At 38.1% G+C, this 13,541-nt stretch overlaps 4 protein-coding genes across 4 annotated transcripts in view; 2 read left to right on the plus strand and 2 right to left on the minus strand.

Annotated features, from left to right (window-relative positions):
• The first annotated feature begins 938 nt into the window (after positions 1–938).
• Positions 939–1,781, plus strand: LOC101309678 (eukaryotic translation initiation factor 3 subunit G-like). The gene has a single exon (XM_004288858.1). The coding sequence runs from the start codon at positions 939–941 to the stop codon at positions 1,779–1,781; it is 843 nt and encodes a 280-aa protein (XP_004288906.1).
• A 793-nt stretch (positions 1,782–2,574) lies between these two features.
• LOC101309972 (transcription factor RAX1-like) lies at positions 2,575–3,608 on the plus strand. The gene is made up of 3 exons (XM_004288859.1): positions 2,575–2,710; positions 2,811–2,940; positions 3,062–3,608. The coding sequence occupies exons 1-3, from the start codon at positions 2,575–2,577 to the stop codon at positions 3,606–3,608; spliced, it is 813 nt and encodes a 270-aa protein (XP_004288907.1).
• A 1,663-nt stretch (positions 3,609–5,271) lies between these two features.
• LOC101304610 (probable LRR receptor-like serine/threonine-protein kinase At4g29180-like) lies at positions 5,272–9,195 on the minus strand. The gene is made up of 12 exons (XM_004287455.1): positions 9,149–9,195; positions 7,888–8,919; positions 7,665–7,800; positions 7,490–7,561; positions 7,342–7,413; positions 7,187–7,267; positions 6,935–7,077; positions 6,561–6,781; positions 6,340–6,466; positions 6,185–6,244; positions 5,912–6,101; positions 5,272–5,827 (listed from the first exon to the last, which is right to left on the minus strand). Exons 1-12 carry the CDS (start codon positions 9,192–9,194, stop codon positions 5,368–5,370), a joined length of 2,640 nt encoding a protein of 879 aa, XP_004287503.1. The 5' UTR covers position 9,195; the 3' UTR covers positions 5,272–5,367.
• Positions 9,196–12,936: 3,741 nt separating this feature from the next.
• LOC101310265 (glutamate receptor 2.8-like) overlaps positions 12,937–13,541 on the minus strand; it is a 4,719-nt gene continuing 4,114 nt past the window's right edge. Inside the window, exon 3 of the mRNA XM_004288860.1 lies at positions 12,937–13,500. Coding sequence (XP_004288908.1) covers positions 12,937–13,500 — 564 coding nt within the window. The remainder of the gene's footprint in view (positions 13,501–13,541) is intronic.

The raw sequence follows: 13,541 nt of genomic DNA on the forward strand, positions 1-13,541 counted from the left end.
AAATTGCCCAGTCTGCAGAGTTCGGGTTGGATCTAGTAGGAGACGAGGCATAGTCACCCGCATTTCTGCCAGTTTTCGCCAGTAGGTTACATGTTCAACCTACTCGTGTTTTCTTGCTTCCGCTTGTGTTTAGTAGCTCTGAATACTTTGGGATTATTGTATATTATGTGAGGTTCGGAAGTGTTGAATTAAGAGTGTAATATGAAATTTTCGAGTTAGGGTTGTCCATCTGCAAGGGAGATTTTCTTAATCTTTTCAGTAAATTTTCCTTGGAGGTGGTCCCCGCACGACTTACTCTGGGTTTCAGGGTGAAATTCGGGGTGGGTCGTGTCATTAAAAGTAAAAAATAAAACATGGGGTGAACTAAACATTTAGTGAGGTAGAAATAGTCGCACCTTTTTGTCAATTGTGTGAGGGAGATAATGACGTCCGATTACTGCAAGTTGTAGTTCACCTTCTGACCTTATAGTAGTGTTTGATGGGAACAAACCATGGATTTCGGAATGGGTATACGGCCCACTGTATCATTGGGCTTGGGACAAACACAACTTACTTCAAAAGACCCAAACAGAGGCCCGAGGCATGGATACATTGGTCCTTGATTTCTCCCTTTTCCAGATCTATTTCAATGAATCAATCAATATCGTTAATAGCGCAGGCAACGACTGTAGTTTAAGTTTATGGTTTAAAGTTTATGTTTTAAAAAAATAAAAAATAAAAATTTAATGACATCACTTGGAAAATGAAAATAGAAAACTGTAATTACTTTTCCTACTCTCATTTGGACTTGGTTTTCCTATGGGTTTCCCGATGATGATAGGATTATTATTAGGGTTTAGAGTCTCGTATATAAAAGGGATGCTGTAGTCGTAACCAACTAAACATATCGAAGAAAGCAAAAGAGAAAACGAAGTCTGAGAAATTGTGATCGAGAAACAATGAGACCAGGATCAGCAGATGCAACCCAACCAGCCAATCCCCGGTGGGGAGATCTCGACGAAGAGGACGGTGACAAGGAGTTGGACCTCCTCCTTCTGCCGCCGAAGCAGGTGATCGGTCCCAACGAGAAGGGTATCAAGAAAGTGATTGAATACAAGTTCAATGAAGAAGGCCACAAGGTCAAGATCACCACCACCACCCGGATCCAATCTCGCCAAATGACTAAAGCCGCCGTTGAGCGCCGCTCATGGGCCAAGTTCGGAGATGCTGTGGATGAAGACGCCGGTGCCAACTTGACTGTGGTCTCCAAAGACGAGATCATGCTCGAACGCCCTAAGGCTCTTGGCACCAACACAGCACATGAACTACCAAAGACTAATGAAGGAGGCAATACTACTCTCAAGCTTTGTAGGACTTGTGGTAAGAAAGGTGACCACTGGACTGCACAGTGCCTTTACAAAGACCTTGCCACACAAAGTACCGGCGATATTAGCTCATCGGAGGCGGGCACAACTAGCAAAACCGGTACATATGTTCCTCCGGGCATGAGACCAGGAGGGAAGAAGAGTACTCCGAGGAATGATGAGAATTCTGTTCGGGTTAGCAACCTTTCGGAGGATGCCCGGGATGCCGATTTGTATGAACTCTTTAGTCCTTTTGGTGATATTAGCCGTGCTCATGTTGTTCTTGAGAGAGAGACACAAGTTAGCAGAGGATTTGGTTTTGTTAACTTTGTGAACAAGGAACATGGCCGAAGAGCTATAGACAAACTCAATGGGTATGGCTATGACAACCTCATTCTCCGGGTGGAATGGGCCACCCCCAGGCTCAGGCCCAATTAAACGCTTGCTTGGAATCTCGTACTGTTCTTTTCGTGGTGTTTTTGTTTTTGATGGAGTTCTTTTAAGATTGTAATTTGTTGGCTTGATGAAAATTCCCATGGTTATTGTATGATTGGAATACAAATTCGAAATCATTCTCTATGATTTTTCCTAATATCATGATCAATTTCTATCTAAAACCACGTTTCTTATTATTCTCTATTTCATTTTGATGATTATAAAACATTAATATAACATGTTTACTTGCTTAGAGTGCGAATAAAGATATAAGGAATCAGTCCAGCGTGTGTGAATGAATCCGTACTAACATACAATAGGTATTGGGTGCTGGTCTCATCTCATTCTAAGGAATTGTTTTATGAATTATCTCGATCTCCATTCCACTTGTCTCTGATTCATGACCTTGTTTTCATTTCAAGTAAACTTGTGATGAGATGACTATAAGAAGCATTCTACCCTAAACAGGTCCAAAAAACCCTTATTTATATGCATGCCATTGTAAATTGACATTGGCTACTAGTTGTCTAGTTCTACATCACAACAAGAGCATGAGATCTATAAGCTTCCCGAAACCAACATTGAATTTGACTTGTCTTCCTTAGAAAAATACTACATATATAGTATTAATTATTCTTCTGTAAGAAAAATTGTATATTACACAGTCAATATTTCAAAAGCTAATTTATAGTTCCTCTTTCACGTATCTCATCAAGTTTCCAAGTATCCAGCCTCCCTAGTTTTTCTGCTTCCTTTTGCTTTTCAAAAAGTCTGTGTATGTGTGACTGTGTTAACCATGGGAAGAGCTCCATGCTGTGACAAATCTAAAGTGAAAAGAGGACCATGGTCTCTTGAAGAAGACGCCACCCTCAGGAACTACCTCAACGAACATGGCACTGCTGGCAACTGGATTACTCTCCCAACCAAAGCAGGTGCTTAATCCTTCTATTTCTCTTGATTTGCATGCATTTTAATCAAATCTCCTCTACATATATATATGGTGGTTAATCAGTTGAACTTTTGTTGTTGAAGGCCTAAATCGTTGCGGTAAGAGCTGTCGTTTGAGATGGCTGAACTATCTTAGGCCAGACATCAAGCGTGGTAGTTTCACTGAGGAAGAAGACAATGTTATCTGTACTCTCTTTAGAAGCATTGGAAGCAGGCAATTAATAAGTTCAATACCCAAGTTTACTAGCTAGCACTGCCACTTTCTTTTAGTAGCAGGTTTATATGTTGAATTGTGGATCATTATGTTTAATTATTGTCTATGTTTTTGGGATTAGGTGGTCTGTCATAGCTTCTAAACTGCCAGGACGAACAGATAATGATGTGAAAAACCATTGGAACACAAAGTTGAAGAAGAAGCTGCTCGCGGTGGCAGCAAGAAAAAACATCTTTTCTACCAGAAAGAACAACATTGCTCAGTTTTCGTCTCCAGTTCCTCCCAAAATCGAAACCCCTCAAGGCGCCGAGACTGCTTCATCTTGTCTAAGTGGCACATTACCATATGCTGCGAACACAAGCTTTGTGCATAGTTTTGATCAAGCAAAGCAAACTTTGGAACCCTGGTGCAGTTATTTTTCTGGTTCAAAGCCTATGGAAGTTTCTGATTTCGGCAGCACCAGTGAAAGTAACAGTTTCAGTATTCCACAGTCTCATCAGGAAGTCTCAAGTCTTCCCAGCTCATCTAGTTTAGCTCAGCTGGATCAGAACCACTACTCCTTATGGTCTGGATTTGAAGATTTCAACATTAACAGCGATTTCCTTGTGAACTTCGAATTCGAAACTCCTCCTGGTGATCATTTTCTTCCGGGTGGCTTTGGTTATTAGGCTGTGTACGTTGTTTTCAAATGTTTAATCGGTCTTTTTTTTTTTTTTTTTTTTTTTTTTTTCTCTAAGTACGTAAACGTTTCGTTATGCAAGTGAAATATTCATAATAAGAATCAATTGTTTGCGTATGACTAGTCAGTGGTTCACGATAGTTGCATTGGCAGCCAATTCTTAGTGAAGAAAATGTCTCCCTCTGATCGAGACCCCCAGTGTGTTGTGTCCTTGTGCATTGATGTAATGGAGGTCAATTCATACCCTTTGAATGAGTTTTACCAACTTTCTTCATCAGTTTCAAACAGATGCGAGGTCCTTGCTGCGTCACATAATTCTAACATCATTTAAGGGGGTTGGGATCCCTTTTTGTGCATTAACACGTTGACGCATAATGTATATACCAACTCTTATACACAAAAAAAATTATCTACTTTTATGTTTCGACGCATTAATGAACAATAAATACTCACATTTCAGTACATATTACGCCTCAAAGATATCAAACTATACATATTGCATTGATTCCACTATATATAGTCATGAAATTAAAAGTCACAAGTCATAAGTAATCTACATCATCCACATTAATCAACTTCAAGCTAATATATCCAGTGTTCGATCTTTTAACCACAGGTTACTCCTATAGGCCACAGTATGAACACAAAGTTTACCTAGTCAAGATTGTTCATGGATAGTCACTTTGAACATTATTGACAATTTGAAAAGAGACCAGTGTGATTAGTCACTTGTAACTGCCATTAGATATTGGGGAAAATGGAAGACTAATACTTAAAAAAGGTGAGACAAAAATGAGTGCCCCCTCTCCTCTCTTGCTGGAAGTGGCAAGAGCAAGCAGCTTGATTGCTTATAATAGAGTGTATTGATTTGCTTCACTATGTGGCTCGTCTGAACCCCATTTTATATATCCTTTGTTCAACCTGTTCTCTGCTTCCTAGAAATTTCGTGATAGTTTCAATCTACTATATACATATAGCTTCTTGATCATTTTGATTTATAAACAAAGGGCAAAGAGTTAAAAGTCCAGAGCATATATATTATAGAGTACATGATTTCAGTTAGCAACCCTGTTTGAATCTTGTTAGCCAAGTACAACAGTCAAGTCTGGGGTTTGAGCTAGCCTCCAGTAGTACGTTCATAAAAATAGTGAATATTTTCAGGTCAATGGATGCGTATTTCTTAATCCAGACTAATAGATAAGACACGTCTGCAAATCAGGGTATAATTTGGACCGTTTAGGGATTTATTGAATAATTAACCATATGATGTTGTCTCTTGTGTTTGTTATGAATAAAGTATTTTCGTTTCTTCTCAAAAAAAAAAAAAAACATAGCATGTTGTAAGAGTCGCACTAATTCCATCGGATGGAGTTGTGTATTTAGTTGCTAGGAGTAGAACCAAGCTGTAATGGGGAACATAACTTGAATTGGTATCAATTTGGACGTATAAAAGAATTAGCGACCCGCTCAGATCATGCCAATGTGGAGATTGTTGAAAAATATAGCTTAGATTTGAGCTTTATTACTATTCAAAGTGTCAAACCTCATATGTGAAGGAATCATTTATTGGTTATAAGACATTACACATTCATATCAGTTCGACCTATGATGCCTACAAGGAATTTACAGAAACTATATTGGATGAATAAACTCAAAATGGATTACAAGCTTGACTTCTGTAGCAAGGAAGCAAAATAATGAAGTTACAGAGAAACTTATGTCCTAAGATCAAATAGGGGGACTATATATTACCTAGCAAATGGCCCAGTCATGGAATCGGCATTTGTGGAATCTGTATACATGGAACTATTATAAGGCGAACTACTATATGCTGCTGCAAATCTATCTCCACTTTCTTCTGTCAATCCAAAATTTCTTTCTCGATTCCTCGACAACTCCATTTCCAGACACTGTTTTAGCTCAGATAACACAAAACTCATGGTGGCTCTTTGGTGAGAGGTTCTAGTTGTGCATGTCATTGCTATTTCGAAAGCTTTCCAAACTGAATTCACATCGAAATCTCCTTCCATTCTTTGATCAACAACACTTGCTATATTCCCTTTTTGGAGCTCAGGACTCACCCAATGCACAATGTGGATTCTTTCGTCGCTTCTTATGACTGCAGGTTGGCCTGTGATCAGTTCCAATAGTACTACGCCAAAACTATACACATCGCTTTTCTCATTCAACTTATGTGAACTGTAGTACCTGGACACAAGAAACAACACTTCAGCTTTATGTCATATTCTCACATAACCAAAATACTAATGGAATGAGAGATTTGAGACATACTCTGGGTCTAAATAACCTGCTGTCCCCATAACTGTTGTTTCCACATCAGTTTCACTGTCATTGGTGAAAACCTTAGAAAGACCGAAATCTGCAATCTTAGCTTCCAAGTTTTCACTTAAGAGAATGTTGGCAGTCTTCACATCTCTGTGTACAATAGGTGGCTTGCATCCATGGTGCAAGTACTCGAGCCCTGTGACCAAATTTTCACAATCTGCTTAAATACCAGGGAAATTATAAAAATTAATGAATGGCATTATGAATAGGATCACTAACCTTGTGCAGCATCTATGGCGATGCGAAGTCTCAATTCCCAAGTCATACATGAGCTTTTAACTGTAACCATAAAATGAGACATCAGATGTTTTCTGATGTTCAGTATGTTTAAGTTAGCCTAGGTAGGCTTAATGTAACATAGATTAATTAGTTACCTGAGAGATAATCTTTAAGGTTCCCATTAACCATGTACTCGTATATAAGAGCCAAATTATCAGCTTCATCACAGTATCCAATAAACGAGGCCAAATTTCTGTGATGGATCCTCATGAGGAGCTCAGACTGCAGCAACGAAAATGTAACTCATCAAATCCAAAACCAGTTAGTCCAGCATTTTCCTTGCACTATGTTTTTTGAGGAGTTCTGACTGACAAACCTCAGTTTGGAACTCCTTTGGTCCTTGAGTGGATGATGGAGAAAGCATTTTAACTGCAACTTGGGTGCCATCTTTCATGTAGCCATGGTACACAGTCCCAAATCCTCCTTTTCCGATTTCAGTGTGGAAATTTTTAGTGATTTCTACAACCTCATCATAACTAAACTGGCACTTCTTTGATGCAACAGGAATTCCTTCCTTCTTAAAGGTTTCTAGTCCTTCTGAAGTTCAAGTGGTACAGAATGATATGTGAATTCAAATTATTGAGGAATGATGTTCTTATTATTGCATTGTATGCTAGTCATATAAAGTCTTGTTCATGCAGTTAAAACATAAATGGAAACATACAGTTACAGAAGTAACAAATTGAGTACCTGATTTCTTTTTGGTTCTCAATTTCCAGACAAATAGAACTACAAGGACTACCAGTGCTGATAATAATGATCCAACTATTGGGGCAACAATTTTCTTCTTTGTTTTGCATGAATCTGAGCCACAAAGATTTTGACTATCCACACTAAAATGGAGAAAATGGCAGTTAGATATGACATGGGATATGAAGCACGCACTTCTGTTATTGCTTGAACAAGAAGACAGTTTCTCGGTTTTGAGATGAGAAGGTGTACCTTAGTACAAGTAATCCAGCATCTGATCTCTCCTTAAGTGCATTTGGAACAAAACCAGACAATTGATTCCCTTTCAAGTTCCTGCATTTCAATTATTAGTGATATAAATCTGGCACAACTATGAGTATTTCATCATGTACTCATATTACACTTACAGAATCTTGAGAGATTTTAGTTCTTCCAGAAATGCAGGCACTGGTCCGATTAAGTTATTGTTTGACAAGTCCCTGGGAAAAAGTACTATAATTTGGCATGTATAGTACTACTGAGTCTTAAATAGATTTGTGAATAAATAACACTTACAAGGATTCCAATGATGAAAGCTTGGAAATTGAAGCAGCTATAATCCCACTCAATTTGCTTGAGGTCAAGTTGCTAATCACAATACAAGGAACTATGCTTAGAAGAAGTACAATACAGAAAGAAGAAAAATTGCATTACTCACAGGGAAATAATCCGAGGAACTGACAGGACTCACAGGGAAATAATCCGAGGAACTGAAACAGTGTAGTTGCATTTTAGACCATCCCAAGAGAAATTCTTAGGTGCACAAGGATCACCAGCCCAGATTTTCTTAATTTGATATGTAGTTTTAACATTCATAATGGCATCAACTGCATTTACGAAGACCATAGAATTAAACAAGACCAATGTGATGAATGTTACTGAAAAGACATAGCATTGCACAAAAGAAGACGTACCATCTTCACTATAAGTTGGTGATTCAACTAGCTGCATGACTCTGTAGATCTCAACCGCATTGAGAATCGGTGGAAGGGTCGAGTTTTCTGCTTTGGATATAGAAATTTGGTGATCTTTTCCCACCAAAGCTTTTGAATTAGATAGTATGTCTGCATATAAGTAACGCGGCACAAACTGTCCAAACAATGGAGCACCATTCCAAGAAATGTTCAACTTTCTTGACTGGCTTTTCTCAAGATGCTCTACTTCAGAAAAATACATATAAACATAAAACTGAGCGTTTGAGTCGGTTGTGTTCCAATACAGCTCCAAAGGTTCACTTGCATTCCGAGGCCTAGCTGCAGTCTTGATCACTTCATAAGGCACTCGATATCCGTCTTCATCAGTAGTAATTGGTGAAGAAGTGCTCACTAAATCCCAAGAACGAGAGATGTAATTAGACCAAATTCGGTCGTAAACATCTTCTGCATACCTACCCGTTCCATTGCTTGATCCAATGTCTATTCTGTGAACCAGTACTAATGATGCATTAGTACCAAACTCAGTACCATAAGTTGAGCTGTTAAGGGGTCTAAGCTCCAATCCTGAAATGAAAGGAGTTCCTAAACCTTTGTTCAGAAGACAAACATTTATGACATCAGATTGTGCAAAACCAACAATCTCCTTTGTGACAATATCAGAAGCATTTACAAATGTCACCACAGACCAGAAGTTGACATCAAAATACAGATCAAACTCCGGTAGCTTGTCTTTTCCATCATAGTTTCCATACAAGAAAGAAGCTCTGATTAGGTTCAAGCTGCCTTTTCCAGCTTCAGGTTTCAAAGTGTAGCAGTTCTTGTTTCCTTGAGGAAAACTTCTAAGGTCCGAGGCTGGTAATGGCAAGTTTGGATTGTTTGGATACATGTATTCGGATGAAATGTTCTGGCTTATCCCTGTGTCTATGAAATTGTTATCTGGTGAGTATGTTATGTTGGTATCCGGATCTTCATACAGCTTCGAGGGTGCTCCACAATCAATGCTTATGAAGGCTAAACAAGAACACAAAGAACCAAATAAGAATTAGAAACTAAAGAATATACGAGCTGAACTTTGTTTCTAATTGTTTCATATATATGCAAAAGAACATCACTGATTCATTGAAGCTGAAGCTAAAGGCTAAGATCAAAAGCAACCACTCAAATAAGCATGCAGCTGCTTTGAACAAGCAAGGACAATGACAATAGCATTTAATTAGTTTGTCAAGAATCAAATGCTAACCTATTCGGCGCTGCGCGTGAACTGGAACTAAACTTGCACAGATCATCAGAAACAGGAGGAGGACAGCAGGAGTTGACATTTTCATTTTTTTTTTTTAGGCCTAAAGAATCTGATACTGAAGATTTATGACAAGGTTGATTGCTACCTACTGCAAAACTTGCACAAGTCACTATTCTATATTTTACATGGATAATTTGCATGTATATACGTGGGAACCATCAATATCAAAACTACAACAAGAGAGCAACTTGGTCAATATATGAACTGGTTACGACTCTTGAGATATTGATTTCATTTTTCATATACAACTTACAAGACTATCAGAGTTGGTTTTTGACAAGGCCACCTTTAACCCCCCATTGTAATTGACCAAAGTATTATTAATGAAAAGTTCTTCCTTTGATAAAAAAATATGGTTGAACTCTAAAGAGCAAAGTAGGTGGAGCTGAATATATAAAACCTTCTGTAACAACTGTGATCCAAGTTTTTATAATGAAGGTCAAATTACATGGTAGTATGAAATATGCATAAGAAGATGAAATGTGTGTTTCTGAACTTATCCGAGCTTGTTATGTATTTTTTTTTTTTTAGAGGAAATAACTTTATTGATAACGGAGTAAAATTACAGCATAATAGAATGATCGGTTGTTATATCTACACCACGAAACATATTTCAATTAAGATCCGTAGTTACGGGTCCATCGCCAACAACATATATGAGCCAAGTGGGTTCAACCCCTGACTTCTCAAGCAAGATATATGGGATGGAGGAGGACCCTGTGACTTCTCATGAGCTCCCAACATAGAATTAAAGTTACCAATTGCCATCCAGGAGACAATAGTTTGAGCACTAATAAACCAGATCAGTCTTTGAGTACGACAAATATTTAAAAGTTCAGATTAGGAGTCAGAGTTACCGATTCCCCTATTATTCTAATACAGAACCTTCATTATGCATACTTTTGATTTTTTTTTCATGCCCTTTTTGGATAAGGACTCTCACTGGCAGCAACATGCTTAGCTTGTTGTTTATGTTTTTTCTCAGAAAGAGCCTTGACAAAATGATTCTCCACTAGAACTCCTTTCTCAAAACATGGCTAGTTATTAGAGAAACATCTTTTGCTAAAACATCCACATGCTCAAATCCAGGGGGACTGCACCTGTGGAAACCTCAGTTTGATTAATCAATTGGCCCTCCACTACCTTGTCATGCCAACTTTGACTCTGTGGAGAATGGAACTGAGCGTTATGAGTCTGCTCCAAGCTGATCTTTCTTTCTTTGTTATTGTTTTTTTCGTTTTTTTACGAGGCACAAAATCTCTCATCTCATGATCATAAGGTGGATCTCTCCGCGGCCGAAATGGAAAAATGGTCCAAACAGTGTCTCACCTTTTGAAGAAGCAAAACTTTGGTATCTCACATTCAGAAAACTTCAAAATAGTATGTCACGTTCTTATCTCGACCAAAGTTCGGTATCTAGAACCGTTAGCTTCGTTAAAAAAACTAATGGAAGCCATTTTTATTCATGAAATGACCAATATACCTTTGAGTTTTTGTTTTTGTTATTCTTTTTATATAATAAAAAGAGAAATTCGTCATAACGGTACCTCATCTTTTATTCCTTATAAACTGTGGTACTTCAAGTTTTGATAACATTAGAACGATACCTCAAGTTTGATAACTTCATTATATAAAATGAATAACAAAATTAAAAACTCAAGGATAAATTGGTCATTTTATGAATAAAAATGGTTGCAGTCAGTCTTTTTAACAGAGCTAACGGTTTTAGATACCAAACTTCAGTCGTGGTAAGAACGTGAGATATTGTTTTGAAGTTTTCTAAAGATGAGATACCGAAACTTTGCTTTGTTAAAATGTGAGACACTGTTTAGACAATTTTCCCCTCCGAAATTGATGCCTCCTTGAACCAAAGCAATAGTCCTCCTACATCTAGAATGGTGAACTGCGTCATGGCATATAGTTCCACGTAGCCCAAGCACGCTAGATTTAGACTCATACCTCATTAGATCAGTATGGTTGATGTTAGTCCGCTCTATTTCCTCAATATCTTTCTCATTCAAATCATGATCAGGAGTACCTTCTTGTTCATGGCCATAATGATGCGCATGATAGAAGCCTCCAACTTTCTCGCTTTCGTCACCTTGAGAACTGACTTCTTCTCATGGCGATCATCATCGTCACCAGTCTCAAGAATTCGGGTTCGACTACGTCGAGCGCACTTACACAAGAATTTCCGCTTCATCTGTATTTCCGATCTTGGCTTAAGGTTTTGTTTCACCCGAATTGATTTGAACCTCTTGGTAGTGGGAGCACCGCCGAGAAGGTTATCCTTTGTGGAAGACAAATTTGATGCAGAGAAAATTGAAGTCTTGTACTGAGTGATATGGTTTGGAACAGAGTGAGGGCTATTGACTGACGGATGGTGAGATTGATGTTCAAGGTTGGAATAAGGATGAGTAGATGAAAGATCAGTACCTTGGTGGTTATTGGAAGGGATGCAAATTTGCTTCCTTATTGGAAGTGTATGGTCGATGGTCAGAGTGAACTGAGTAATCTGAAGAGACGAATGTCGGCGGACACAAAGTAAAAGATCGATACAGCCTTTCTGAACATTGTTCCCGAATCCGACGCATATCCTTCATAAAGTTGTCATGGTAATCGTTCAACAATTGTTGAATGGTAGTAAACGAACTGATGCAGTGTTGTAACATTGCTGGAGAAACCACTTCGTTCGTCCACTTGGATCGAAGGGCTAGCCCTGTTGTTAGGATCATAATCCATTCAAGAAAGAAAACTACGGAAATTAAGGAAAATCTAAAGAAATAAACTAATTAACATTCATATCATTCATCCATAACTGATTTCAAGAAGTTTACAATATCTCTATTAAACCTATCTGTATTAATTAAGGTAATTTACCTTATGAAACTGCCACAGTTAAATTTTCAATAAACCTAAAAGTTGCCATTTGCTAAAATAAAAGAGATGGAACAAAAGACAAAACAATATCTACAAGGGTTAAAATGGTAAATCTTGAAAAAAAACTAAATATAAATTAGAAAAAAAAGGTTAAAACAAGGGAAAACAAAGTTAAAACATGGGTATTTTACAATACTTTGGTTTGTCTTTTGTTCTGGCTGTAGAATACTCATGTCAAAAATTGTTTGCGTTTGTTTTGTAGACAGTGTCTTCAAAACTTGCAAGATTTGCTAATCCATCACCAAGTAACATATATTTTAGTAGTTGCTGAGAGGGTGACAGAGAGGGAGAGGAGAGGTAAAGAAGAAGACCTCATTTGTTTGGTAAAGCATTTGCTGTGCAGGCAAGATCATGTATTTTAGTTTAAAAGAGATTATCACTGAAGTCAAAGAAAACCGTGACTGCAAGTCTGCGACCTTGAAGCCCAATGAAGACAAGGGAAACAAAAATAGAGAAGTGGATATCAATTAGACTATTAGGCAATGAAAGGGATGTTGTGGATTTGTTTTCCCCCCCTAAATTAAAAATTTAATATTTCTCTGTTTGTTTTCACATTTACTCTATGATTCAGATCCATTAGTATTTTGCATAGATATTAGTAGACAATTTTATCCAAAAAAAAAAGAAAAAGAAAAAGATATTAGTAGACAAGAAAGTACAACTAAGAGCTATTGTTATGTCTGGAAACAATTAATATTAGTATACAAGAAAGCTTTACGCATGTACGAGTGCGGCGCGCATGCAGGAAGGCTAGCTTATGATAAGTCAACAGAGATGAATGATATAGCTTATGATGAGTCAAGTACAGGCATAGATGAATCCCTACGCCCTGACCCTGAAGAAAGATTTTCATTTTCATTAATGTCAAGATCGTTCTCCACTGTTTCGTGAGTCCTTGATGAATTGTTCTGCATATCATTAGCATCCGGTGCAGCTGCTGGACCTTCATCATCAGGAATATCCGTAGCATGTACCCTTGAGTCTCTTCGCTTAAACTGATGTGAAGTGAGATCTTTCTTGTCAAAATGCTTTGCCATTTCAACCAATTTGGCCCAAAATGTGCTCTCAGAAGAACAAATTGTGCGAAACGCTGGCCAGTGAGAGCAAAGGAAGTGATACATGTGCATCAAAAGAGCAACCATTGAGGCCACACCTGCGATGATGAAGAGGCCCCCGAAGCTGGAGATGCCAAGACTTGGACCCTCTGAAGCAATTTTGGCACGTTGATCCTCACAGGCAGGTTGGTAATCAAAAGACTTGGACTGAATTTCATCCATTAGAGTTTTATCTTGAGTCACATTCAAGATTGCCCTTGACATGTAGGATACCAGAGAGGACCCTAATGGGAAGGCCTGCAGTTTATAAGAAGACATATAATAAACTAAAAGGGTAG

Source organism: Fragaria vesca, linkage group LG1 (assembly GCF_000184155.1).
Source record: "Fragaria vesca subsp. vesca linkage group LG1, FraVesHawaii_1.0, whole genome shotgun sequence".
Lineage (NCBI taxonomy): Eukaryota > Viridiplantae > Streptophyta > Magnoliopsida > Rosales > Rosaceae > Fragaria > Fragaria vesca.